Below are 25,347 nucleotides of genomic sequence, written 5' to 3'. Positions count from 1 at the left end.
TAGTGCCTTTTCATTGTACCTGAAAACTACTTACCCTGAGGTGACTTTTTCCTCATGATGGGACCAGCCCTGCTAATTTCAGATAGCATGGACACACAGAACAGGTCTTTACACGGAACACAATAATTCTGAAATCCGTTTCACTTCTCAGTGAATTAAATTTGGAGCAAACATGGAGACAAAGCACCTGGGGAGTTTTGAGAAATGTGTGGTGGGGGAGGGGAGAAGATTGTTTTACAATCTAGATGCCCTCCTCTCACAAACTATTTCTGAAATATCAATTTATTTATTTTTAACTATTTATTTAAATTTTTACTCTGCCCATCTAGTGCCAAAGCCACTGCTCATTAAATATCAAGGTATGTGTCCTGTGATTACAAGCCTTGTGGAAAAGCTAACTGCTCTTGTATATTTCCTTCCTCTAGGTTGTCTACTGGTTTAAAAACACCACAGAATACTTCAATAAATATGCAACTGCCTTCAAGAGAAACAAGCTCCTATTTTAATAGTGTGGCTCAAAAGGACATGGTTGGCTACTCATCTCCAAGAGCCAATTCTGTTCCCATCATCCCTTCTGTGGGCTTAGATGAAGCCTGCATGCAGACACAAAACGTTTCAGACATTACAAACATCAAATGGTGCAAAAACTCCTATTCCACTGAACTTGTCAAAGTGAGTGCCCCAGCCAACAGTTGTCTTATTGCAGAACAACAAGAAGTCAAAATATTGTTAGAAACTGTCCAGGAGCAGATCCGAATTCTGACAGATGCCAGGAGGTCAGAGGACTTTGAACTGACAAATGCTGATGCTGACAGCAGTACAAGTGAAAACACGGCTTTTCTGCCTATGAGCCCTGTGGTGAAATCAGAACGAGAGGCACAGTTTGTCTTAAAAAGTGAAACAAAAAGAGACTCAGCATTGATGAAGTGACTTTGAATGGGGGGGTAGGGTAAGGGTGGGGGGGGCAGGGGATATATGGATCTGTGCATTTGAAGCTTTGCTAAACAGGAAAGAGAGGAAATAAAATACAAATTATTTATATGCATTAATTTAAGAGCATCTACTTAGAAGAAACCAAATAGTCTATCGCCCTCATATCAGTGTTTTTTAGCAAAATATTTTTTTAAGGGAAAGAGAGATACCAGGAGGGGCAACACTTAATTCGGAAATTCTGAATTCTTTTCTTCTTCTTTCTTCCTGCCCACCCGCCCCTTCTTCTGTTGTTTCCTCCAGGCTTATATACACAATTTCACAATTGTCCTGTCTGAAGGTTTAATCTGGCACTACCCTTAGAGGTATGGATTTCAAGTGAGTGCTTCATGACAAGATTGCTGGAGAGGTTCTCCAGCAGAAGTTTCATTGAAATGAATAGAAGGGTCACAGCTAATATTCTTGCTGAATTCCCATTGTTTTTTTTTCACCCAGTGGAGTTTATAGGGGTGACATTATCAGTTGTGCCCAACATTGGCTGTCCTCCATACTTTGTAATCCAGATGTGCAAAACTCCTTTCTCGCAGTTTGATTCTGGAATCCTCCAGATCTGCAGCTAGTTAATTCCTGATTGATTCATGAAAACCTTGGCTACCAGTTCACAGTTTTAAAACATAAATGGAGTGTGACTGAAAGATTACCAAAAACAGCCTTGCTCAATTCAGTGCCCTCCAGATAGATGTATTGAACTACAGCTCTCCTCACCCCCATGCCCAATTATCATGGGCTAATGACTCTGCTGGCTGGGGATAATGGTTTTTATGGTCCAACGCATCTGGGAAAATCTGACCTAAAGGGGTACCCAAGGACATTTGGAACTTCATCTAAAGTCCTTGGAAATAAAAAACACAGGTGAGGAATTCTGAAGGAAGCCATAAGATTTTTTTTGCCAGTACTAGTAATTGTTACTGTGATGGAGAAATTTAAAGTATTTTTAGAAGTTCCTCTGCTGACATTTTGAAGGAAGTCAAAACAGCTTTGGTAGATCTAGAAACATTCCTCAGGGGAGTTTTGCATGTCCCTTATTCATGCAAATATATTGCTGACCTGTATGAATTTGAATGTTTAGAGCCAAGATTCAAATTCTAGCTATCCAGGAATTAGGGATGTTTTAAAGTACAGTTAATTATTTCCATTCCAGAAGTTGTGATCTCTGCTCTAGCAGTTGAATCTAGCAATGAGCTTTCTGCTCACTCAATGATCACTACTAAAAATATAATTCAGAAATACATTTCTTCACCTCTTAATTTGGACCCAAATGAAATCTGTATACTTAACAGGATGGGTAACACATGGCAAATATGCAGACTGTGTGTTTGTGCGTGCGTGTAATTTACAATTTTTTGTTTCAAACAAAATACTTCAGCCACATTCATTTGCCATGGAGTTTAAAGTATTGTCAGAATGTCATTCTTGGAAGTTGTTTGTGAACTCTGAAGGACCGATGAAGTATATGCATATGTGTGCATTTTAACTTTATTAATTCTCATCCTGAGATCTGGAGGATCCAGTGTGTTTTTGTATTTAGCATATATTTGGAAACACCACTTTAAATTTACTTCCATTTCAAATATCCTGATTCACTTTCAACCTGATTTACTGCAAAATGAAGCTATTTCCTGAACATGATCCAAAGCTTCTTTGGCCCCATGAGAGGAAATCCTCAATTTGCGTGCACTAATTTTCCTTTGTCCATATAAGGAATTCCATGACCAGGGATGTAATGAATGCTCACAATTGTTCCTCTCCTTAGTGAAAAAGCATGACTTATCACATCAAGATACCTCATTTTAAAATAACTGGCAGGCAATGTGGGATTGTTCAGTCCTGCATGAAGCAAACAATTCAGTGCTAAGTAGCAACTTTAACTAACAAACAAATTATTTGTGCATCAGAAACACATATCTTATGCACAACACTCATGGCCTTTTGTGCAGAAGCAGAATGTTTATTGCACAACGTACAAAGGTTGTTTAAAATATAAAAAATATATAAATATATATAAAAAACACTTCTGCAATTTTTTTTGTGGGGGGAAAGCCTCAACATGTAAAAAATGAATAAAATTTCCTTTATTTTTGCCCAGCAAGGATAAGCCTTTACATTTTTTTTATATATTTTCACATCTGAGAACAAAATGAGCAAAGATTTGCATCCCTAGCCATGACACAACAGAATGAAGTAGCTTCTGCTTATGATGGACATTTTGTATACATTATCATAGCCCCAAATATACCCCAGAGCCTCTGGACTGTGGTCACTGTTTGAATCGGCTGCAGACACAGACTTTTAGGCATGGCTTTGACCTACTCTGGATATTAAACACACACACACACACACACACCACAAAATTCAAAAATTTTACACTCCCTGTTTTCCCTGCTTCTTTATAACATCTTTAGAAGAAGATGCATATCTCATTGTAGGGGAGGTGTACCACTTTTAATTCAGAAGTTACAAAGTCAAGGAAAGTATGCATCCTCATCTCTCTGCAAACTGTACACTCCAGAGCTGTCCATAGGCATTAGGCCTTAGAGTCTTGAGTACACAATCAGTGGCTGAAATCCAGTAGTAACTCACAATTAGAGTAGCCCAACTGAATCAGCAGGGATTTGGTGAGTCAGTGCCTCCATAAGTTCCGCTGATTCAGTTGGGCTACTCTAGTTGTGACTCACTACTGGATTTCATCCAATAAGTGCAGGTAGAACTCTGAATCCAAATTGAGACATTAGCAGCTATCTATATCCAGATGCTTCTTATACCCATTCTTCAATCTACTGAGCCAAAGTGGCTTTAGAAAAGTGTTCATTGATTTTGCTGGTGTTCTTGGTGAGCACACAATCAGGTCCTTGACATAATAGAGATAAACTTGCCAACTGGGGTTTTCCTAATAACTTGAAATTTCTTTTGTAATGTTTTTATTTAACCACAAACCACAATATGGCATCAGAATAAAGACCTTGTGTTCAGCAACAATCCATGTATTAGTACTTTTTGTTGGGGTTTTTTTGAAAGAAATGTTTCCTCTACTTCAACTGTTTTTTACAAGTTACTATCAAGAGCAAAGAAAGAAAACAGACCAAACAGCCGTCCCTCCCTAATGGCAGAGACTGTCTAAAATATATGCACAATACAGATGAAATACATGAATACCCTAATCCAGAACCAGAGCATTAAAAAAAACCCACAGATTGCATTATATTGTTTCCCAAATTATTTCAACAAGAGCTGAGTTTCCAAGGTTGCCCAGCTGATCTGTTCCCATGTTGAATCAGAATAAAGCAATATTTTTGTCTTCTCTCAAACAGAAACAGATGTTTCTGAGAAATATCTGTAGTGTAGTTTATGTTATTCCTCAACTCACAATGCCCCCTCCAGATCAGGGTATTAAAAACAGTATACACACGTCTTTTTTATGTTTTCTGAAGTTGATGGAACTGTCTTGTTTACACAATTTTCTATGGCTGTAATCTTCACTGTGTGTTTTCAGTAAAATGGTATTTCAGGGTAAATTCAGCCAGATATGGTATACACCAGAATTGCATATCAAAAAGTTCTAAACATTTCAACTAGTGTCAGCAGTCCTCATAAAGTTGGGTAAAAGCAGTGAACTCTCCAAGGTGCGACTAAGAATGTCACAGGAGGACCATGAGCCCAGAGCTGGCTGTTGTCTGGAGGGAAATCAAACTAGCAAATGTCCCTTCCAACCAGTCTTACACTCTACTGGAAACATACTGCATGATTTCCGCAAGAGAAATAATTTAATAATTCAAGCCTTTCTTGAAATGTAATGTCATTTCTGCCACCCTTGAAGGGGAGGAAGGGTAAAAGAGCAATGTATTAATGGTCAATTGATGTTACCTTTTTTTTTTCTTTTTCGTTTGATTGACAAGCAAAATGAAGATCTGAAATGGGGAATCTGCCATTTGTGTTAGCAATGCTCTCTGTACCCAGCAAAGGATGTGTGACTGCTATATGTTAACTGTTCTATTCAGTTTTCAGCATGTTTGAATAGAGAGATGTTAATATTAACCACATGAAAGACTAATGTACTTATTTGCTAAGAATATAACTTGATCTATCAAATTTGATGGGGAGGAAGTGTGTCAAGATGTGAAAACACAGTCAGTCCTTAAACTGAATTACAATTCTTTTCTACTGTTTATTTTCATACTGTACAATTAAGATTTTTGTCTGTTGCTGTCAAACATTTTGATTGCACAGACTACAAAATAAACCTGCTGCACAGTCATGCACATAGGTGTCCTTGCTCATATAGATACTGCATTGGGTCAAATTTGGTCTGCTTTATCCATAGCCTGCAATAGGCCAATTCTAGAGCATGGCCATTCATAAACACCACAGGCAGCCCAGTGATCCATGTACTCAATAGTTTGGAACATTCAAGGCTTGACCCAGCTGAACTCCTATTCAATTGTTGCGAGAAAATCAGTATCCTGACTTCTGTGGTGGGTTACCATTGAGGGGAGAGGCTGACTGTCTTCGGACTTGTCATCCTATATGTTTATGAGGGCAAGAAAACCATGAATGGAGTAGTGAAGCCAGAGCGCTTTCCCATCCCTGAATAGATTTAGATGTGTATTCCTCACTCATTAAGGCAAAGGCAAATGATCAGAAAGTGAAGAGTTTCTCGTATTAACAATGTTTGGAGAAGAAGTTAGTTGAACGCTTATTTCAGTATCTTCAACCATGTGCAGAATAGTTTGTTCACATTTGGTCCTATTCCCCATTGTTTGTCTCAGGGGGGCTTCCACATACAGTGGTGCCCTGCATGATGACGACCCCACTAAACGACGAAACCGCAGGATGATGATTTTTTGTGATCACTATAGCGAGTCGCAAAACAGGCATTTCAGTGGGGGAATCCCGCTTCACGACGATTTGGTTCGTGCTTTGCGGACTGTTTATTCACAAGACGATGATCATTACAGCTGATCGTCAGCTTCGCAAAATGGCTTCCTGCTGTTTTCCGGACCCATGCTTCAGAAGACAGCGATTAAAGACAGCTGATTGGCGCTCGCAAAGTGGCCGCCCTATGGAGGTTCTTCGCTGGACGACGAGGTATTTTCCCCATTGGAATGCATTAACCGGTTTTCAATGCATTCCAATGCGGAAACTGTTTTTGCGTGACGACAATTTCGCTGTACAGTGATTTCAGGGGAACAAGTTATCATCCTCATGTGGGGCACCACTGTACCCTTTAAGCAAGCAAAAAATCCTGTGGCTTCAAATGGAGTGACCTCCAGCTTAATTAGCTGCAACCCAGAGATTATGAAGAGAAAATGCAGACCAAATTGGTATGCTCTGTATTAGTGAACAAGATTCTGGCCATAGGCTTACAAGGAAAATTGTCACAATTTATTTAGTTGTTTGTTTCTGTTTATTCATTTATTTATATATTGATTTCTACTGACATCCAACATAACACAAGTGCCATAAATATTTTTTTGCTTGTGCAACTGTGCTGAGCCAGGGGTTCTCAAAGAATGGGTACAACTGCTTGGAAAACAACTCCTGCAAAACACTGAATTTGAAAGTGTATAACTGCTAGCACAGTGGGTCTTATATTAGTGAAACAAGGTCATTGGGTACAAACTTACCATTTTAGCCTATTTCCTGTGCCCTCTTAAAATTTTTCTCTGGAAGGTTTCCATAGTAAAAGAATAGAAAGGGTGCACTGTAAATGCAATCGGAATGTTCAATGCTGCAAATGCAGTATCAATAGTCTGTCAGACTTCCATGGGGTAAAGGGTGTCAGAAAAAAAAACATTTACAACATTAACTTCAAACAGCTGTTCTTCAAAGCAGGCAGTTTATATAAGACCATGATACTGGAATGGCACAGTGCCACATAGATGGCAAACGGCAAAGGCATCATTCCCCCAAATCAGGCAGTTCTTACGCTATTGTCATAACATGTGTCAATCATTTGTTCTTCACAAGGGCATCTGGACATCTCCAAATCATCTCAGAAGATTTGCAGATTGGAATGTTCCAACTAAAGATGCAGATACGTTTTTTGATTTGTGGTTAACGTCAAAATTTTTAACATTTGTTTTGGTTCCTTTCCCCCCCCCCCTTCTGCACAGATACCGCTTCTTTATCAGAAGTTCAAGCACAGGTCACAACCTGAGCCTTTTGTAGTGCAATATTAACATGTCGCTATTATTTTATTGATGAGGATGATTAATAGGGTTAGCAAAAATTATGTTCTAACCAGAGGATACCTTTGCCTGCCACTGAAAAGGTAGTCACAAGGGTACCAGGCAAAGCTCCTGAAAAAAATGTTTCTGAAGCACAGGACCCTAAGCAGGAGGTACCGCTCTCTTGTAACCCATCTCCTTTATTAAGTAGGGCTCCCTGGAGTTCTCTGTTTGTCTGCTAGTGATAATCTGCTCTGTAGTCTTCTCCCTTTTTGGTTCATCTACTGCACTGGTTCTTAACCTTGGGTTACTCAGGAGTTTTGGACTGCAACTCCCAGAAGCCTTCACCACCAACTGTGCTGGCTGGGGTTTCTGGGAGTTGCCGTTCAAAAACATCCGAGCAACAAAGGTTAAGAACCACTGATTTACTGTTCCATCTACTGATTTTCAGATACAGTGGACCCTCTACTTAAGGAATTAATCCATATTGGAATGGTGGCTGCAAGTCGAAAAGTCTGTAAGTCGAATCTCCATTGACCTACAATGCACTGAAAACCAATTAATCCCATAACCAGTGGTTTTTATTCTATTTTTATTCCATTTTGGTTTTTTTCTGGTCTGTAAGTCGATTCTCTGGCTGCAAGTCGAATCTAAATTTTGCAGCCAGAGAAGTCTGTAACTCGAAAAGTCTGTAAGTTGAGCCGTCTGTAAGTCGAGGGTCCACTGTAATATACTGTCTCTGGGCTCTCCTTTAAACCATTATTTAGCTTGAAGAAATTTATCCAACTCCTCTGTGCTCTCGCTCTCTCTCTCTGTATTAAATATTGTGAGCTCACCCACAATCTGCCTCCCAAATCTCACTCCTATCCCCTTGCTTATTATATTCACCAAATATTTGCCAGTCCAGTCAGAATGCTGCCAATGTATGTGAATTCTTTTGTAATACACAGTTGATTTGATTACTCTAAAACCTTGTTTCTTGTTTCATTGTTCATCTACCATGTGGTACCTTGCATCCAAAGCGGGGCAGTTTGGCTTATTCACTCACATTCATTTTTCTATTTTTCTTTCTGAGCCTCCCTTCCGTGTATGATGAGGCTGGGAATTCAGCAGGAGGGAAGCAGAGGCGGGACCCTCACCCTCTGCTCCAGGTAAGGAGAGAAACAAGAGTGAGTTGATTAAGGGTGGCCTGAATCTTTGGGGGAAGGTGATATTCCCATTGCCTTTAATGGAGATATTTCTGCTGTCTACTCTTCTGAGAATTTCTCCTTCGGCAGTTTTTGAATGATTAAACACTATAAAGCAAATTGACAGTGAAATCAACTAATAAGGAAACTCGGGAAGTAACTCAAATGTGCACCAACATCTCTGGAATCATAGGCTGTCACTTCAATACCTTAGCCCACTCTCCATAGGTAGACCTATTCAGTAGTAAAATGCAGTAGCAAAAATGGACCGAAGGAACCTATCCTGCTACAGTCATAAATCAATGCTGCTTTTATAACTTCCAGGAATATGCTGCTCTGTTGATGGATCTCTGGCATGCCCATGTACAGGGGTTAGCATCAGCTCTCTTAAGGAACTATAACTTGGGAAATTATGTGAACCAACACCTGAAGACCAGCATAAAACTGTGGCTTTGGAGGATTTATGTGTAAAAACATCTGCGGCCTTTCTCTCGTCAATCTCTTAAAGACTCATTCATAGACATATTTATTTATTTATTTATTTATTTGATTTATACCCCGCCTATCTGGACCGATGGACCACTCTAGGCGGCTTCCAATATAAAATTAAACAATAAAATACAACAGATACATGGCTAATACAAAACAACTAGAATAAACTAAAAAAATAGGAAAATAAGAAGAAGAAAATCAAGAATTGGCTGGAGGGAAGGCCTGAATAAATAACAATGTTTTTAATTGGGTTTTGAAGATGCCCAGTGTAGGGGCTGCGCGAATTCCCGGAGGGAGATTGTTCCAAAGGCGAGGAGCCACTGCCAAGAAGGCCCGGTTTCGTGTCTTCTCCTTCCGGGCCTCTCTCGGCATCAGGCTCCTCAGCCTCACCTCCTGATATGCACAGACATTCATACTTCTCATTGTTATATATATGCTACATTGACACACAAATAGTTGGCATTGTCTATCCCCTTCTCAAAAATGAAATAGAGGAGCAAGATTTTCATCCAGGCTTGCAACTCCTTCTTTCTTCCCTTCATGACATGTGGAAATTAAATCTAGGCATCTCCAACTGACCACTGTTTCTGCATGTTTTTCCATACCAAGATGCAACCAGTCTTGGAATTAACCTGGATCTTAAGCCAAATTTAAATTGTGTTTTAAGACATAAGAAACAACTTGAGCCAGAGTCACATCATTGGTTCACTTGGTTCAGTACTTATACCAGCTGCAGTGCACTGGAGTTCCAGGAAAGATTCTTTCCTATGTCGAACTGGACATCCCTGGCATTCCCTTATGTTTTCCCATCCAAATACTAACTAGACTAGATGCTACTTAACTTCTGAAATCAGGGTAGATCAGTTGTGTTCTAGGCCTTATGGTAATTACATAACCAGCTCATGCTCCAAATGAAGATAATATCTTGCTCTGACATTTTGGAATAAGATTTCATCCCAAAATAAGACCATGTGCTATCCAAGGTCACCCTTTCTCCCAAAAAATAAGCCCTAACCTGAAAATAAGCCCTAGTATGATTTTTCAGGATGCTCCTAATATAAGCCCTACCCCAAAAATAAGCCCCAGTTAAGTGAAACCCTGTCCTCCACCATTGCGCAGCATTGTGCAGCAACCAGAAGATGACATGACTGTAAAATAAAACATCCCCTGAAAATAAAAACCAATTGTGGTTTTTGGTGCAAAAATTAATATAAGACCCTGTCTTAATTTCGGGGAAACATGATATGTTCCTGACTTGTTCTAGAACCCATAACTATAGTACCCTGGTGTTTAGAGAGTTTTGAGTTTGATATCTATGCACTGCGAAGCATAAGACACGGGAATCTGCATTACAGGAAAAATATGCAGGCTTATTAAAATAAGATTGTCCAATTTTGGCTATTGAGTAGGAAACTTTCAAAACTATTATGTACGCTTAAAGATTCTGTTAGGGTCATATCTTCCTACAGCAAAAAACCAACCAAGCAAAAAACCAACACATTTATGTACACCACGTAAGATAAAATGCATATTTTTGTGGAGAAAATGTGTTCAAAACTAATGTTTTTTTCATTCATATATATATATTTAGCATCCAAGGGAAGAGTTCTTGCTCCTCCTCCTCCTGGTATTTATTTGAAACACCTTGTCAGAGGGTGTTTATTTGACAGAATTGTTTTAAACCTCACTAGACAGTGTTTGTATATGAATATTAAATAAATAAATAAATAAATAAATAAATAAATAAATAAATAAATGAATGAATGAATGAATGAATGAATGAATGAATGAATGAATGAATGAATGAATGAATAAATAGGCCCCTCACCCTTCAGGACCTGCAACTCTACTAACTCTCTCATCCAAGGATCCTTCTTGAATAAATATTCCCATTTCTGGGGAGGCACTGCAGTTTTGTCATCCAGCTTCCCAGCTTGGTGCACTTCTCGCAGCTCACCTTTGGCATCCCCCCCAGATCTCCCCCCCCCCGGTCATGATCATATCTGGCAACTCTGGCCTAGCTCCCTCTAGCTCAATCATAAAATCATAGAATCATAAAATAATGGTGTTAGAAGGGGCCTAAAAGGCCATCAAATCCAACTACTTGCTCATATTCAGCTTGTGATCTACAACAACTCCAAGATCTTTCTCGCTCATAGTATTCCTGAGCCAAGTATCCCCCATCTTGTAACTGAATATTTGGTTTCTCTACCCCAGTGTAGAACTTTGCACTTATCCCTGTTATTTTTCTTTTGTTCAGCCCAGTGCTTGAACCTGTCAAGTCTTTTTGAATTTATTTCTCTCTTCCAGGGTCATCTGCAAATTCAATAAGCATTCCCTGCATCAACTCATCCAAATCTTTAATGAAAACGTTGAAGAGCACCAGGCCCAGTACTGAACAAGTGAAACATAACTGTTCCTTTAGATTCTGTCTCCACTTTTTGTAGAAGAAAATTATCAGCAACGCAAGCCAAGAATCTCTTCAAAGAGCCACATTTGGCAGAATTTGCCTCCCAACATATATCAGGATATCTAAAATCCCCCACCTTTTTGAAATTCTTGCAGTTTCTTTTTCATAGGTTACTTCATCATCTTCTCCTTGACTGGATGATCCTTAGTAGATTAGAACTACTATGTTCCTTTTGTGGTGGGTTTTTTTTGTTGCAAATTATAGTAATGCAGATGCTCCTACAATGGCCTTTTCCCATGATTGCCCCTCAGTGCTGGCACCTCTGAACTTAAAGATTCTGTGTTACCATGATTACTCTTTCTAACTGCAGTACAGAAGTACAACTATGCAGATTTGTGTTCTCAGATTATAGCTCCTGGAATTCTTGAACCAGCATGGCGTATGATTTCCAAGGGAATTCTGAAAGCTATAGCCCAAAACCACAAATTTGCACAGCTTTATTCAGAAGTATGAAGATCAATGAAGCTGTGGCAAGTCCAGACCCATAGCTCTGGTGTGGGGATATGGAGGCCTGGTCACCTTTAACATCCCACCTGCAGAGAGAGACTGGATATTTATCTACTGTGTTTTCCCTGCTGGCCTACATATTTGTTTCCTGGGAGAGACTGTTGAGTTCATTAAGCAGACAACAGGACATAATGGCCGAATTCCAACTGCTGGTCCCATCTAGAGTCATACAAGTGATGAGTTATCATTATAATAGATTCAATAGGTTTACTCTATTAGGAGGCTAGCCACTGTGTTTCCCCTGTTTCCCCAAAAATAAGACCTAATCTGAAAATAAATCCTAGTAGGATTTTTCAGGATACTTGTAATATAAACCCTACCCCAAAAATAAGCCCTCGTTAAGTGAAACTTCGCCCTCCACCATTGTGCAGCAACCAGAAGATGACATGACTGTATTTGAATAAATATAGATTGTTGTACATGAAAAAAATAAAATATCCCCTGAAAATAAGCCCTAATGCATTTTTTGGAGCAAAAATTAATATAAACCCCTTTCTTATTTTCAGGGAAACACGGTAATCTGCTGTATTTATGTACACAAATCAATAGCTTTTTATATAACTTTGCTGGTTACTCTCAGTAGATTCCAGCCATTCAATATTTCTGACCATGGTCTTCAGCCGGTTGCAATGTTTTACACCAGAAACACTGAGGTAAATTCAGGAGAATGAAGTTCTACTAAGGAAAATAGAGAGCTTTTTAACAGAGAGCTAGTTTCTTATTTAGTAAGGATGCCAGAGAAGGCCCTGATGGTTTTGATACTTACTAAAAGCCAAACAGCATGAAATACTGTGTTTGACAGTCAGCCCTGCATACAGTATTAAAAAACTACCAACCATATGGTGCTTAATGTTAATGCCATCTTTCTCCTCAAAGGAGACCCAAGGTGGCTAAACAACAACTAAAACTACGTAGCAATTAAGAATTAAAACACCAAATAAACAACACCAAACCCAATTAAACATAAGATTAAAACCAGGATTAATTAAAAAACATTTTTTAAAAAATTAAAATCTTTAAGTATAATAAACAAAGCATTTCTGAAACACTTATTGAATAGGAAAGTCTTTACCTGACAACAGAAGGACAAGAGGAGCAGTGCTTTCCAAGGCCTGGGAACAGCCTCTAAGATGGTCATCTCTCATGTCCTCACCAACTGAGCTTGGAAGGGTGGTACAACTCAAACAAGGGCCTCCCCAGAGGATCTAAAAAGCCGGCTCATATAGGGTGATATAAACTTTTGAATAACCTGGAGCTAAGCTGTAAAGCAAATTAAACCCAACTGAAGTCAAAAGGTGGATTCTCCTGTCCTCAGCAGGTTCTTGACTGCTATCAGATGTAGTTTGCCTACTGTCCAGAGTAGTGATTGCTAAGCTGTTTAACACTGCAAGAGAAGAGCTCACGTGCTATGATTTGGGCCATGATGTGTATTCACAATACTTCTGATCTGAGGGTGATTTTCTGTGTCTTGCCATGTTGAGACTACCCACCAAAACTTGCCCCTGCATCAATGAGATTTCATGGCTCCCCACAAAAGCAAGGCCTCGAGCTTGTTCTTTCTATTTTTTCCTCCTGCTTGTTGTTCAATTTAGGAAACTGCCAGATTCTACACCACTTAAAGCCATTTCTGGTGAATTCTGTACAGGAACAATGACATGCTGCACAGGAATCGTGATACTGCTGCGCAGTTTGGTGTGTCTTCTTCCTTCTGCAGGTGAACACTGAGCAGGAGAGATGATATTCAGCAAAGGATGTGTAACAAGCCTCTATAGCTTGTCATTCCTCCAGATGAAAAGACCAGGAACAATCTGATAGATCTTTTGAGATTTGCCCTGAGATTTTTTTTTAAAAGGATCTCATGCTGAGCAGTCTTGCTGCGAGTAGAAAATAGATTTTTTTTCTTCCCTTGGTTTCTTTCTTTGAGCAAAAAGCCATGAGATTTACATCCCAACTACATGAAATATATTGATTAAATGCTTTTTTGAAGAACTTTTCTCTACAGCCATTTCCCTTGGGTGCCCAGCACCCCAACAAGAACTTCTGTTGCTAACGCCTCACTTGTTTCCCCTCAATAGAGGTAGGAAAAGTTACATTTTGGAAGAATGAATATAAATCCATGCTGAGGCCATCTATCATTGAGCAATAATAGGATGATATCCTCCGTTACACTGCTGTTTTACAGCCCCACAAGGAAGCAGACAATCTCTGTTCTACAGAAGAATCTGGGCCAACAACTAGATTGTCCAACATTGTGTACTCTCTACTGCCTCACCTCTAGGTTGGCCGGCCTTCTCATTGTGAATTTAGTGACAGAGGTCCATTCAACCAACTTCTTCTTTTCTGAATGCAAGCAGACAATGTGGGAGCCTGGATGAGGTCACTGAAGAAATATGTATGGTAAAAGTCCAATCTGACACAACTCCGGGAGGCAGTGGAAGATGGGAGGGCCTGGCGTGCTCTTGTGCATGAGGTCACGAAGAGTCGGACTCGGCTAAACGACTAAACAACAATGACGAAAAGTGTGAGAGTGAAAATATGGAGGAGGAACAACCAACTTCCTGCACTCTCACTTTGCTCTTCCTGAACACCAAGGAAAGCTTGGGAAATGTAGTTTTGGATTCCAACTCACCAAAACACCCTTGCCCATGCTGGCTGGGGAGGACCCAGGGAATTCTCATCCAAAAAGTAACATGTCCAAGCTGTGACGCTGAATAGAAGGAAGATCTCCAATATGACTGATATAATTTCTATGGTCTGTATATTAGGAATGTACATCCAATTTGGGTAGCATTGGCACAGTGGGGGGCATCTTTGCTCTAGGTTGAGTTATTTCTGACGAAAAGTGGGGTCTCCAAAAAAGCTAAGAGCTTTGACTAAGACAAGGCCTTGTGGGAGCTTTGGTTTTCAGAAAAGAGACAGACTGATGCAAAAACCTATGATTTTTCTACAAAAACACAGGTTCAAAGAGAGGGAAGAAATGAGGCTGAGTGACTGAAAAGACCGTATGCTTTGTGAAAGATTGTCCAATAAGCTTTTGAGGATGGATGTGACAGAGTACACTAGAGTTTCCTATTCCCTCTCCATTTGCAATGCTCTTCTGCAACAGGGAGGATTTCATTTACTGATGATTGTCCTGGGGCGTGGGGTGTGGCTCTAAGCTGTCCTTTCTACTCTATTTTTTCTTCAGTCCTTCCAGAAGTGGAAAAAACACCTTGCTTTTATTTATCAGACCTTAAGATTTAGAGAAGTATGTGTGTACACATACCACACACACACACATGCAGGTGTGCAACTTGTTTACTAGACAATGATTAGATTTTTTGCTATCTTAGAAAAAAAAATATTTACTCAAATATAAGTGTGTATATATATGTCTGTTTATTCCTTCAAAAGGACTTAGTATTTCTTTCTTAATGATGTAAGCTTTCAATACGGAAAGAAGAAGAAAAACTATTTTGATTTCAAACTTCTTAACTCCCTGTCCACTGCATTTATCCTTCTGAAACTATGCAAATTTCTGGACTTGGTACAGGCTTATAACTTCAGCCATATTCAAACAAGGTGTCCAAAAAAAGCAATGGCAGAATGGAAGAGGATGGAAATCACTTCCCAACACAATTTTTGGGTATTTCTTTCACAGTAACCACTGCACATATTATTCTGAAATTTTACAGGTTTGTTTACCTCTCTGTCAGTCGTGTGATCTTCAAGTAATATAGGATGTATATTTTCTGTATAAGCTCAGCACAGAAAGTCTGCTCTTCTACAAATTTTCCAGACAGGTATGTTTGTTTGATGCTTATCTGACATAATTTTCTCCTAAGGGGTTGCTAAGCTTCAGATTTTCTCCAGTATTGCCAAGAACTAAGAATGTTTGGGACAGTTCCTTTTTTTTTTGTTTTGTTTTGTTTTAAAGATACATTTCAAAGCCAGGTATCACAAATCTTGGGCTTATTTGTCCACAATTTGGCAAGCATAACCCATTCTAAGAAGCTGCTAAAACTGTCAGTTCCATCCATTTCTGCCTCCAAGGGAGAAAAAACCCTCATATATTAATATTTCCAATGTTAATCAATGGGAGGCATTAACCTTTGGATTTTTGAATCTTGATTTGGGTTTGGGACGAAAGCTGAAGTGGACCAGCTCTGGATTCACCCGAGCAGCAGGAAGCTCCTTTTGGAAGTATTAAACTGGGGTCCAATATTTTGTGTTAGAATTGACAAATTATAAAATAAATATTTGGAACTTGGTCTTTCATGTGAACATGGAGAAAACCGGATTCCATTGATTGTATATTGGAACTAGGAGACAATGACAATTTAACTTCAGTTTTTAAAATGAGAATTTTATAAGAATACTTATGACAATTTGCAAAATGTTGTAACCTTTATTTTTTGCAATTTTTTTCACATTTTCATGTAAAAACAAAATTGGTGAAATTCTTCATAATCAGGATGGAATGAACCGAAGCGATTATTTAACAACAACAACAACAACAACAACAACAACAACAACAACAACAACAACAACAACAACAACAACAACAACAACAACAATAATAATAATAATAATAATAATAATAATAATAATAATAATAATAATAATAATAATAATAATAATAATAATAATAATAATAATAATAATAATAATAATAATAAGGGAGATGCTGAACATGTACATTCTTTCATGCAGGCCCAGATTCCTGAGTGTTTCTCTTACAAGTCTAGTGTTGAATTCAAGTGTTCTTCTCAAATTCTGGGTCCCAGAATACTAGTGCTGGGACATTAATACTGCCCTTTAAAAAACTTAGACTTAATATTGCCCTTCTCAAAAACTTATCCAACTTCATTTGATTACTTGTCACTGGTATTTTTTTTTGAAAAAAAAGTATCTAAAAGGTAATAAAATTTGAGAGGATGCTCCTCAAAATGTTCCTGAAAATATTTCAGTCTACAAAAGTAATGGGGAAACTAAGGAGTAATTCTTAACTGTTATACACACATGCACAAGTACTGTATAATTTGCTGTTTTGTAAACTTACATGGTTATACCCTCATTTGCTGCAAAAGGTAATACAGCAAATACATCATAGGTTATACTGTTACCTGTAACACATTATGTCTAAGCTGTGGTTTGTCCCACAGTTGCTGTTTAACTTGAAACCTAGGCAGTGGACAGGCTGCCTGAGTAGGACAAGAAACTGGCTGACTTTCTGGTGCTGTCAGAATATGGATGACAGCAGTTGCCATGTAGCAAGATTAGATTAGCAACCAGTATATGAGGTCACAATGGATATGCTATTGTATAGGCAACTTACCCTGGCCATTAGGCTATTACAGATACTGAGGAAAGCTCTTGTAACCCTAACTTTAGGAGTATGCTGTTTCACAGGTACAGCTGTGGGAGAATATCAGTTTATTCATATTTAGAATGGAAAGAATTTGAGATTTTAAAAAATGTAAATGAAACAGAAAGATTGTTTTATCCTCCAAGGCTCATAGCTCTGAGTCCTTATCTCTTCAGAGGCTGCATTGGAAACCCTCTGTATTCAACCATAGAGTTCTTTTTAAAACAAAACAAACACTTTTATTTAAAAATAACGGGCGTAGAGAAGAAAAAGGAAAGGAGAGGAAATTCAAAATATTCATAGCAAAGACAATAATAACATAGAATATTTTAAGAAAATATTTAAGGTACAACATACCACTACTTCAGGAAACATTTTATATATTACATATGGTAATTAGTTTAAGCTCAGAAAATTGTCTAAACAACAAATATCAAATATTGCATATTTAGAAATATTATAAAAGCATATAATTTTGACACATTATAGAAAAGATAATATATTACACTATTCACAAATTAATCATTTGCAACATTTCTTATTTAGTACAGTTGCTATAATCACATATACCCTAAAGAAATATTTTCAATTATACTAAAGAGTTAAGATTTAATATTTAAAATATTTTAACAGATATTACACAAAATCTATTGCATGACTTGGATTTAGTTCATAGGATAATTATGTAATATATTAGGATAGTGGTAATATTTGTTGCATTATATTGCAGAATCCAAAAAAAAAGCAACATCTCAGTGGCTGCATATAAATGACAAACTGATATTAGTAATCTCATCTTAATCCATAGCAAGGATAGTATATTTCCCATATCTTCTCAAATTCTTTAAACAATCTTTTGTTTATACATTTTATACAGCATGTTTAGTTTTTCAGTCGTCGGATGTTCTGCTTTCCTACTCTGGATGCAGTTAGCATATACTTGAATAGTTCATGTTGTGATCTTCCAATATTATGTGGTAAAATCCTCAACAGCATAGTTTCTGGTCTCATAGCAAAGTTACATTTTAATTTTTTCCCCAGAAGCCAACTGTGATAGATGCCCCATCCCTGGCTCAACTTCATACGCTGCTTGTTGGTAGGGATGTCATGACTACGTATCAAGTAGCAAATTTTGCTTTGGCAGTAACAAAAATATGTGCCAAGCATCAAAAATCTTAAGAAAGAAAGAAGGGAAGTTATGTCATTTGAATTTATGTACAGATATACAGGGTCAATGCAGTTTTGTGTTCCTGTTGATATTGTTGTGACCTATGGTTTAAACACTTGCACTGTTCAGAATTTCCTAGATTTCAGCATAAGAAGAGCCCTGCTGGAACAGGCCAAGGGTCTATCTAGTTCAGCTTCCTTTCTGGAGCTCTTCACAAACTCTTCTGGTCTTCACCACCCGAAAACGTTTCGTGTCATCTGCAAACTTGGCCACCTCACTGCTTATCCCTGTCTCCTGGTCATTGATGAACAGGTTGAAAAGCACCGGTCCCAGGACAGATCCCTGGGGCTCTACACTTTTCACCTCTCTCCATTGTGGAAACTGCCCATTGACACCTACTCTCTCTTTCCTAGTTCTCAACCAATTCTCAGTCCATAAGAGGACCTGCCCTCTTATCCCCTGAGTGTGGAGTTTTCTCAGCAGCCTTTGGTGAGGGACAGTGTCAAACGCCTTCTGGAAAAGCCAGATTTCCAAATTTGTTAGTCTTTGTGCAAGTCCACCACATGTGGCAGAGGATGTTTTCCTCTTCTTTACAGTCCCAACACATCCCTTGTCCATTTTTCAATATCTTTCAGGGTAATATACGATCAATAGGACATCTTACACCAGCTCCTCCTTAGTGCTTGACTTGCAGCAAATTTATTTATTTATTTATTTATTTATTTATTTATTTATTTATTTACGTTATATACCACCGATGTAGAACGTGTCTACTCTGGGCGGTTCACACAAAATATAAAAAAATTAAGAAGGTCTAAATGAACTAAAGATACAAATTTTATATCTTTTAGCCATAATTTTTCCCATTGTTAAAATGTTGTATCTTCCCCAACATTCTGAAATCAGTTCAGCATGCATATTTTAACGTATTTTGTTTCTGTATCATATTGGAGTATAAGTTTGTAAATTTGCCTAGTAAATGATATCTCCGCCAAGTGATTATCTTTTCAAAACCAATCATGTCTCTTATTTGACCCTTTTGGATATGAGTTGCTTCTAAGTCTAGAAATTATTTGGAAATAAATCACCCAAAGCATCTCCTTTTCTTCATCTGTAACAGTTGGCCATGATTTAATATCTCCTTGTGGATTTAACATATCTTGGTAGGTTAGAAAACCAATTTTCCAGACATTTTATCATAAAATGTGTTTACTGGAGACATAACATGACATCAGGGGCTAATCCACATTTCTAAAGATTCTCAAATTTTAGGTAAGCTATGTCTAATAACATGAATTTTTTGTTGAGTTTGAGCTCTTTTCTTTATCCAAAGAAGGTTATGCAGCCCTTTAGTTAGGTCTGCAGTTTCTAATTCCAATAGTCTAACATTAGGCCTTTTGAGCTAATCTGACAACCAGACCAGAAAGGCAGTTTGATAATACAGCTTGATATAGGGAACTAAGGCCTCCACTTTTCTTTTCATCTTGTAACACTTTAAACCTAATTCTTCTACATAACCTTCTTTAGAATGTGGATTAGTCACATTTTTATTATGTATGCATTTTACGATAAAAATGCCTGAAAAATTTATGGTTTTCTAACCTACCAAGATATGTTAAACCCACAAGGAGAGATTAAATCATGGGAAACTGTTACAGATGAAGAAAAGAAGATACATTGGATGATTTATTTCCAAATAAATAATTTCACTTCCAAATAAAAAAAAAAATGTTTTGCCAGTCTTTCAGAGTCTTTTCTTGTATCGTAATTGATAACATCTCAAGAAGGTTCCATTCTATCATGTATGGATTCAGCTTCAGCTTATTTGCCCTCATCCAGTCCATTAGTGACCTTAGATAACAATTTAGAACTAAAACTGCTCACTTGAATGTCACCAGAAAGAAACAGAGTTGAGAGTCATCAGCACACTGGTAGCACTGAAACTGAACAGTCTAAACAATTTTCCTGCTACCTTTTGATCAAAGCCATCACAAAACAATGTCTATCATACCATATGTGGTCATATTGAAGAAACGACTTAAATATCCATTCCTTTTTCACTCAGGGGCAAGTGGCAGGTATTTTTTTTGTCACTTTCCAGGTTAGTAAAATGATACCTATTTGGAGGTTGACTAATGGCTGTGGCAGTTCTTCCTGAGCTGAGGCCATCCATGAAAACGTTTGGCCTCTGGCATGGCAAAGCACTGTTCTGATTTCTAGTGCTTTCTTCTTAAAGTGGAAGAAATAAGAATGTAGTGCAAGCTGTTCATAAAATTCCTAAAGAATCAAACTTGACACTTGGTTAAAATTTCGTTTGCTTGCAAAATTCTATTCACTGTTGTTAAAAACACATTAATTATGAGTGTTCTCTCAAACGAGGTTGGAGCTCATGTTATATAGCTTCAAATGTCTGAAATAATTCTAAGCATTTTTCTTGTCCACTTCTGAGAGGTCTAAACCATTCCACAGGGACTGCAAGCTGTTTGGATTTGGTAATGTACTTAGCTCAAAGATAAAAAGTAACAACTTTTACCTGCGGTCAGGTCAGAATCATAGAATGGTAGAGTAATAGAACCATAAAGCATGCAGCTTACAGAATAATTGAGTTGGAAAGGATCTATAAGGCCTTTAAGTCCAACCCTCTACTCAGTCCTGACACTTGAGTGTCTACTTATATTACAGTTGGCTGCTTAGCAACATGCTACAGTAGGCAGTAGATGAAGAAGATGCAGAATCAAAACAGAAAATGAAAAATATAGAGAAGATGGTTGTTGTGGGTTTTTCGGGCTCTTTGGCCATGTTCTGAAGGTTGTTCGTCCTGACGTTTCACCAGTCTCTGTGGCTGGCATCTTCAGAGGACTGTAATAGGAACTCTGTCCGTGCTCTATTGCTGTTTGTTGGATAGTTGAGTATTTATAGCTGTGGGAACAGTTTTTGTCCTTTTCAGGAGATAGGGTGATGATGGTGATCAGCGTGTTGTTGTTGTGGATGTATTGTTGTGATAAGGGGGAGAGATTATCTGTCACTGTGATAGATGGGTGTCTTTAGCTGGTCTCTTTTGTGCAATGATCCCTGGTCCATGTGGCTGGATAGAGTTTGTTGACCTTCTGCAGGCTGTATTTTCCAGTGCTGGAAGCCAGGCCTTATTGTTTCAGACTTCCTCTTTTTTGTTGAAGCTAGGCTGATGTTTATGGATTTCAATGGCTTCCCTGTGCAGTCTTAACATACAGATTACTGGTGTTGTCCAGTACTTCAGTATTTTGAAATAGAATTTCATGTCCAGCTTGTTTTAGGGCATGTTCAGCTACTGCTGATTTTTCCATTTGTTTTACTCTGCACTGTCTCTCATGCTCTTTGACTCTGTTGTGAATGCTGCATTTTGTGGTTCCAATATATACCTGTCCACAACTTCAAGGTATCCGGTATACTCCTGCAGTGGTGAGGGGGGTCCCTTTTGTCCTTTGCTGTTTAGCAAACTGTTTAGAAGAACTGATACAGAGGGATAAGAAATATCTTTTTTATTATTGTTTAATCACAGTTCATAGAAACCTGCAAAATCTGAATGTAAGAAGAACCAAACTGACAGTTTTTTCCAGTCCTAATAACTGAACTGATACAATGAATTGTGCATCAGCTGAAGGCAGCACAAAATATAGAAACTAGTTATTGTAACAAAGGAAACATATCTTAAAATATTTCCTTTCCGAGCAGTTTGGAAAGTTTCACCAAGTGTGTCAGCAACTTTTAGCTACACCACACAACTAACTTTGCCCTCACCAATTAGAATTGGCTCATTACCTCTTTAGCTGTAGAGTCTATAAAAATAAACATGCTCAATGGTGGCCTTTACTTTGGAAAGCTTGCTGTCTAACGAGTAACATTAAGCATGAAAACTGGTATACCAGTCTCTGGTGAAATGTCAGAAACGGGGTTTCATAACTTCAGGAAAACTGTAAAAGCATTTGGAAACAAAAGATAAATCATTAACAGTTCTGCTTGTGTCTGGTATTAGACATTTTACTTCCATATTGGCAGTGAGGCAGGAATCTACAGTGTACCTGAGGGCAGCAGGCTAGCTGAGATGGCCAAAAAGTGGGCCTCTTTGCCACATGGCTCTGTCTTCCAGCACCTTATTGCTTCTCAACATCAATCCCAACATCAGCCATCTCATGGTTGCTTTTCTGGGTAATAATGTAACCGCCCATTTTCAAGATTCATTGGCCCAGTTTTCTTCATAGCCACACTAAAAAGAGCTCTAGAGCCTTTGACAGTCTCCCATACATATGAAAACAGTTTCATACACAGGAAGCACAGTGGGGAATTGAACTCCCAACCTGTGGCTCAACAACCAGGGTCTCCAGATATTTTGAATTTGTACATCCTGTGTGGGTTTGTCTGCCCCATCTGCCCGCTCCTTTGCCCCCTTTAACAGAAAGTCCAGACACAGATTCATGCTTCAAATCAACAACTTTTACTTCCAACATGAGGTTCAACATATTTACAGGTAATAAGCGCTCAATCTTCCCTTCCACCCCCAATGTGGGGGAGAGAGAGAGAGAGAAGGGGTTCCAAGAACAGCTCACAGGACTGTCCAATCCTGTGGGATTAAAATCCCATTCTGTCACTACCTTCAGTTTGTTCCATGGATCTCCCTGCTCCAGCAGGGGCCGCAGGGGCAGTGACTCTTTGGCTCAGTAGTCCCAGCTTTCAGCATTTCCCTGGGTCTGTGTGGTTTCCCACCACTTCATGGGTGAATTGTCTCAGGCAGTAGTTGTCTCCTCTCTTCTTCTTACTCCTTTTCCCTCACAATATGAGCCCTCTCTTCCTGTATTTTCTGCCTCCATTCCCAGTTTCATACTCCCCTCCAATATGAGGGTTTTTGTGGGGTCTGCTGTTATATTATCTTTCAGTCACCTCCCAGGGTACCATAAATCTTCCCACTTCCAGGCCCTGGGTTTTTTTTTTTTTTTTTTTTTTTTTGAGCTAAATACATCATAGACTTCTGGTGATACTTTTCCTCTTTTTTTTTTTTTTTTGATTTCTACCTCTTCTGCCACTCTCACTCTCTCTCTGTCCCGCTCTCTCGCTTACTGCTCCTCTGTTCCACTGGGCCCTCATTTATACTTCCTCTCGGTTGCCCTTCATCCTCTCTCAAATTGGCCTTTCTCCCACTTGTCTCTCATCTCCTTTCTCTTCTGCCCCGACAGGGTGCTTTTCTTTTCTTCAGCTTTTACCTTTTCCTCCTTCTGATTCTGGGTTCCTTTCACCCTGCAGGGTAAAAAGCGGACAGCATTCAGACAGAAGATATTATCCTCTCAGCCTCCTTCTCACACACCTTTAATTCCTTTGCATTGGTTATGTTGCCTGTTGTTTATAGAAACTAAAATCCAATATAGTTGGAGGGCCTAAAGTTTTCCACCACTAGAACAAATGACACAGGGAATCATGAAGACAGAATATTTCATTTGGGTGTAGACAGTGTCTGTTTTCAATCTAGCTCCTTTTAAAAATCCATTTGTCTCTCATTTTCTCTGTGCAAGTTAGCCATCTGTGGATCTCACATACGCAAGGAGACTTACTAGAAACAACATGCTACATACCAAGGTAGAGCAGAATCTAAGGTATAAAAATAAAGAAACAAACAGGCAGTAGAAGCTAAAAACTATTATTTCAGAGGAACATGCAGGCAGCACATGGAAAAAAATTAGACCACAAATCCCAGAAATCTCCAGCCAACATAGCCATATTTCCAAACTTTGGCATATACCTGTTTTGTGAGCTCAGCAATTAAGGTTGCCAGCAGACATTTTGCCTTACATTGGATCTTCAGCTGTCAGTTTCCTTCTGCTTTGGCACAAACTTCTGTTTTCCAGCTGAGAGACATTTTTCCCTACATGCCAGCATTTTAACTCCAAAAACACTGTAGTGCATGCCAGTACTCCTTCATGTATTGCTTCCTTGTCATGGCAAAGGGGCTTGAGTAATTCAGGGAAGCTATGGGCTATGCAGTGTAGGGACACCCAAGATGGACAGGTCATAGTGGAGATTTCCGACTAAACCCGATCCACCTGGAGCAGGAACTGGCAAGCTACTCCAATATCTTTGCCAAGAAAACTCCATGGACAGAAACTAAAGGCTAAAACATATGATGCTGGAAGATGAGCCCCTCTGGTTGGAAGGTGTCCAACATGCTACTAAGGAAGAGCGGAAGACAAGTACAAGTAGCTTCAGAGCTAATGAAGTGGTTGGGCCAAAGCTGAAAGGACGCTTAGCTGCGGATGTGCCTGGAAGTGAAAGGAAAGTCCGACGCTGAAGAAAAATACTGCATAAGAACCTGGAATGTAAGATCTATGAACCTTGGTAAGCTGAATGTAGTCAAACAGGAGATGGCAAGAATAAACATTGACATCCTGGGTGTCAGTGAACTAAAATGGATGGGAATGGGTGAATTCAATTCAGACAATTATCATATCTACTATTGTGGGCAAGAATCCCGTAGAAGGAATGGAGTAGCCCTCGTAGTCAACAAAAGAGTGGGGAAAGCTGTATTGGGATACAAACTAAAAATTGATAGAATGATTTCAATACAAATCCAAGGCAGACCTTTCAACATCACAGTCATCCAAGTTTATGCACCAACCACCAATGCTGAAGAGGCTGAAATTGACTAATTCTATGAAAACTTACAACACCCTCTAGAACTCACACCAAAGAAAGATGTTCTTCTCATTTTAGGGGACTGGAATGCTAAAGCAGGGAGTCAAGAGATAAAAGGAACAACAGGTAAATTTGGCCTTGGAATTCAAAATGAAGCAGGGCAAAGGCTAATAGAGTTTTGTCAAGAGAACAAGCTGGTCATCACAAACACTCTTTTCCAACAACACAAGAGGCAACTCTACACATGAACATCACCAGATGGGCAATATCAAAATCAGCTTGATTATGTTCTCTGCACCCAAAGATGAAGAAGCTCCATACAGTCAGCAAAAACAAGACCTGGAGCTGACTGTGGCTCTGATCAT

The 25,347-nt window shown here is 38.8% G+C and overlaps 1 protein-coding gene and 1 long non-coding RNA gene across 3 annotated transcripts in view; one reads left to right on the top strand and one right to left on the bottom strand.

Annotated features, from left to right (window-relative positions):
• NRG3 (neuregulin 3) overlaps positions 1 to 8,124 on the top strand; it is an 873,187-nt gene extending 865,063 nt beyond the window's left edge. For both annotated transcript variants that reach the window (XM_072995066.2, XM_072995065.2), the window contains one exon: positions 426 to 8,124. In XM_072995066.2, the coding sequence (XP_072851167.1) occupies positions 426 to 930 (505 nt within the window). In that variant the 3' untranslated portion in view covers positions 931 to 8,124. The remainder of the gene's footprint in view (positions 1 to 425) is intronic.
• Positions 8,125 to 16,767: 8,643 nt separating this feature from the next.
• The window catches only part of LOC140705875 (uncharacterized), a 51,676-nt gene continuing 43,096 nt past the window's right edge, over positions 16,768 to 25,347 (bottom strand). Inside the window, exon 4 of the long non-coding RNA XR_012085454.2 lies at positions 16,768 to 23,593. This is a non-coding gene — a long non-coding RNA (uncharacterized LOC140705875). The remainder of the gene's footprint in view (positions 23,594 to 25,347) is intronic.

Source organism: Pogona vitticeps, chromosome 3, assembly GCF_051106095.1.
Source record: "Pogona vitticeps strain Pit_001003342236 chromosome 3, PviZW2.1, whole genome shotgun sequence".
Taxonomy (NCBI): Eukaryota; Metazoa; Chordata; class Lepidosauria; order Squamata; family Agamidae; genus Pogona; species Pogona vitticeps.
The sequence above is the reverse complement of the archived record's forward strand: the minus strand, read 5'-3'. Positions and strand labels throughout refer to the sequence as shown.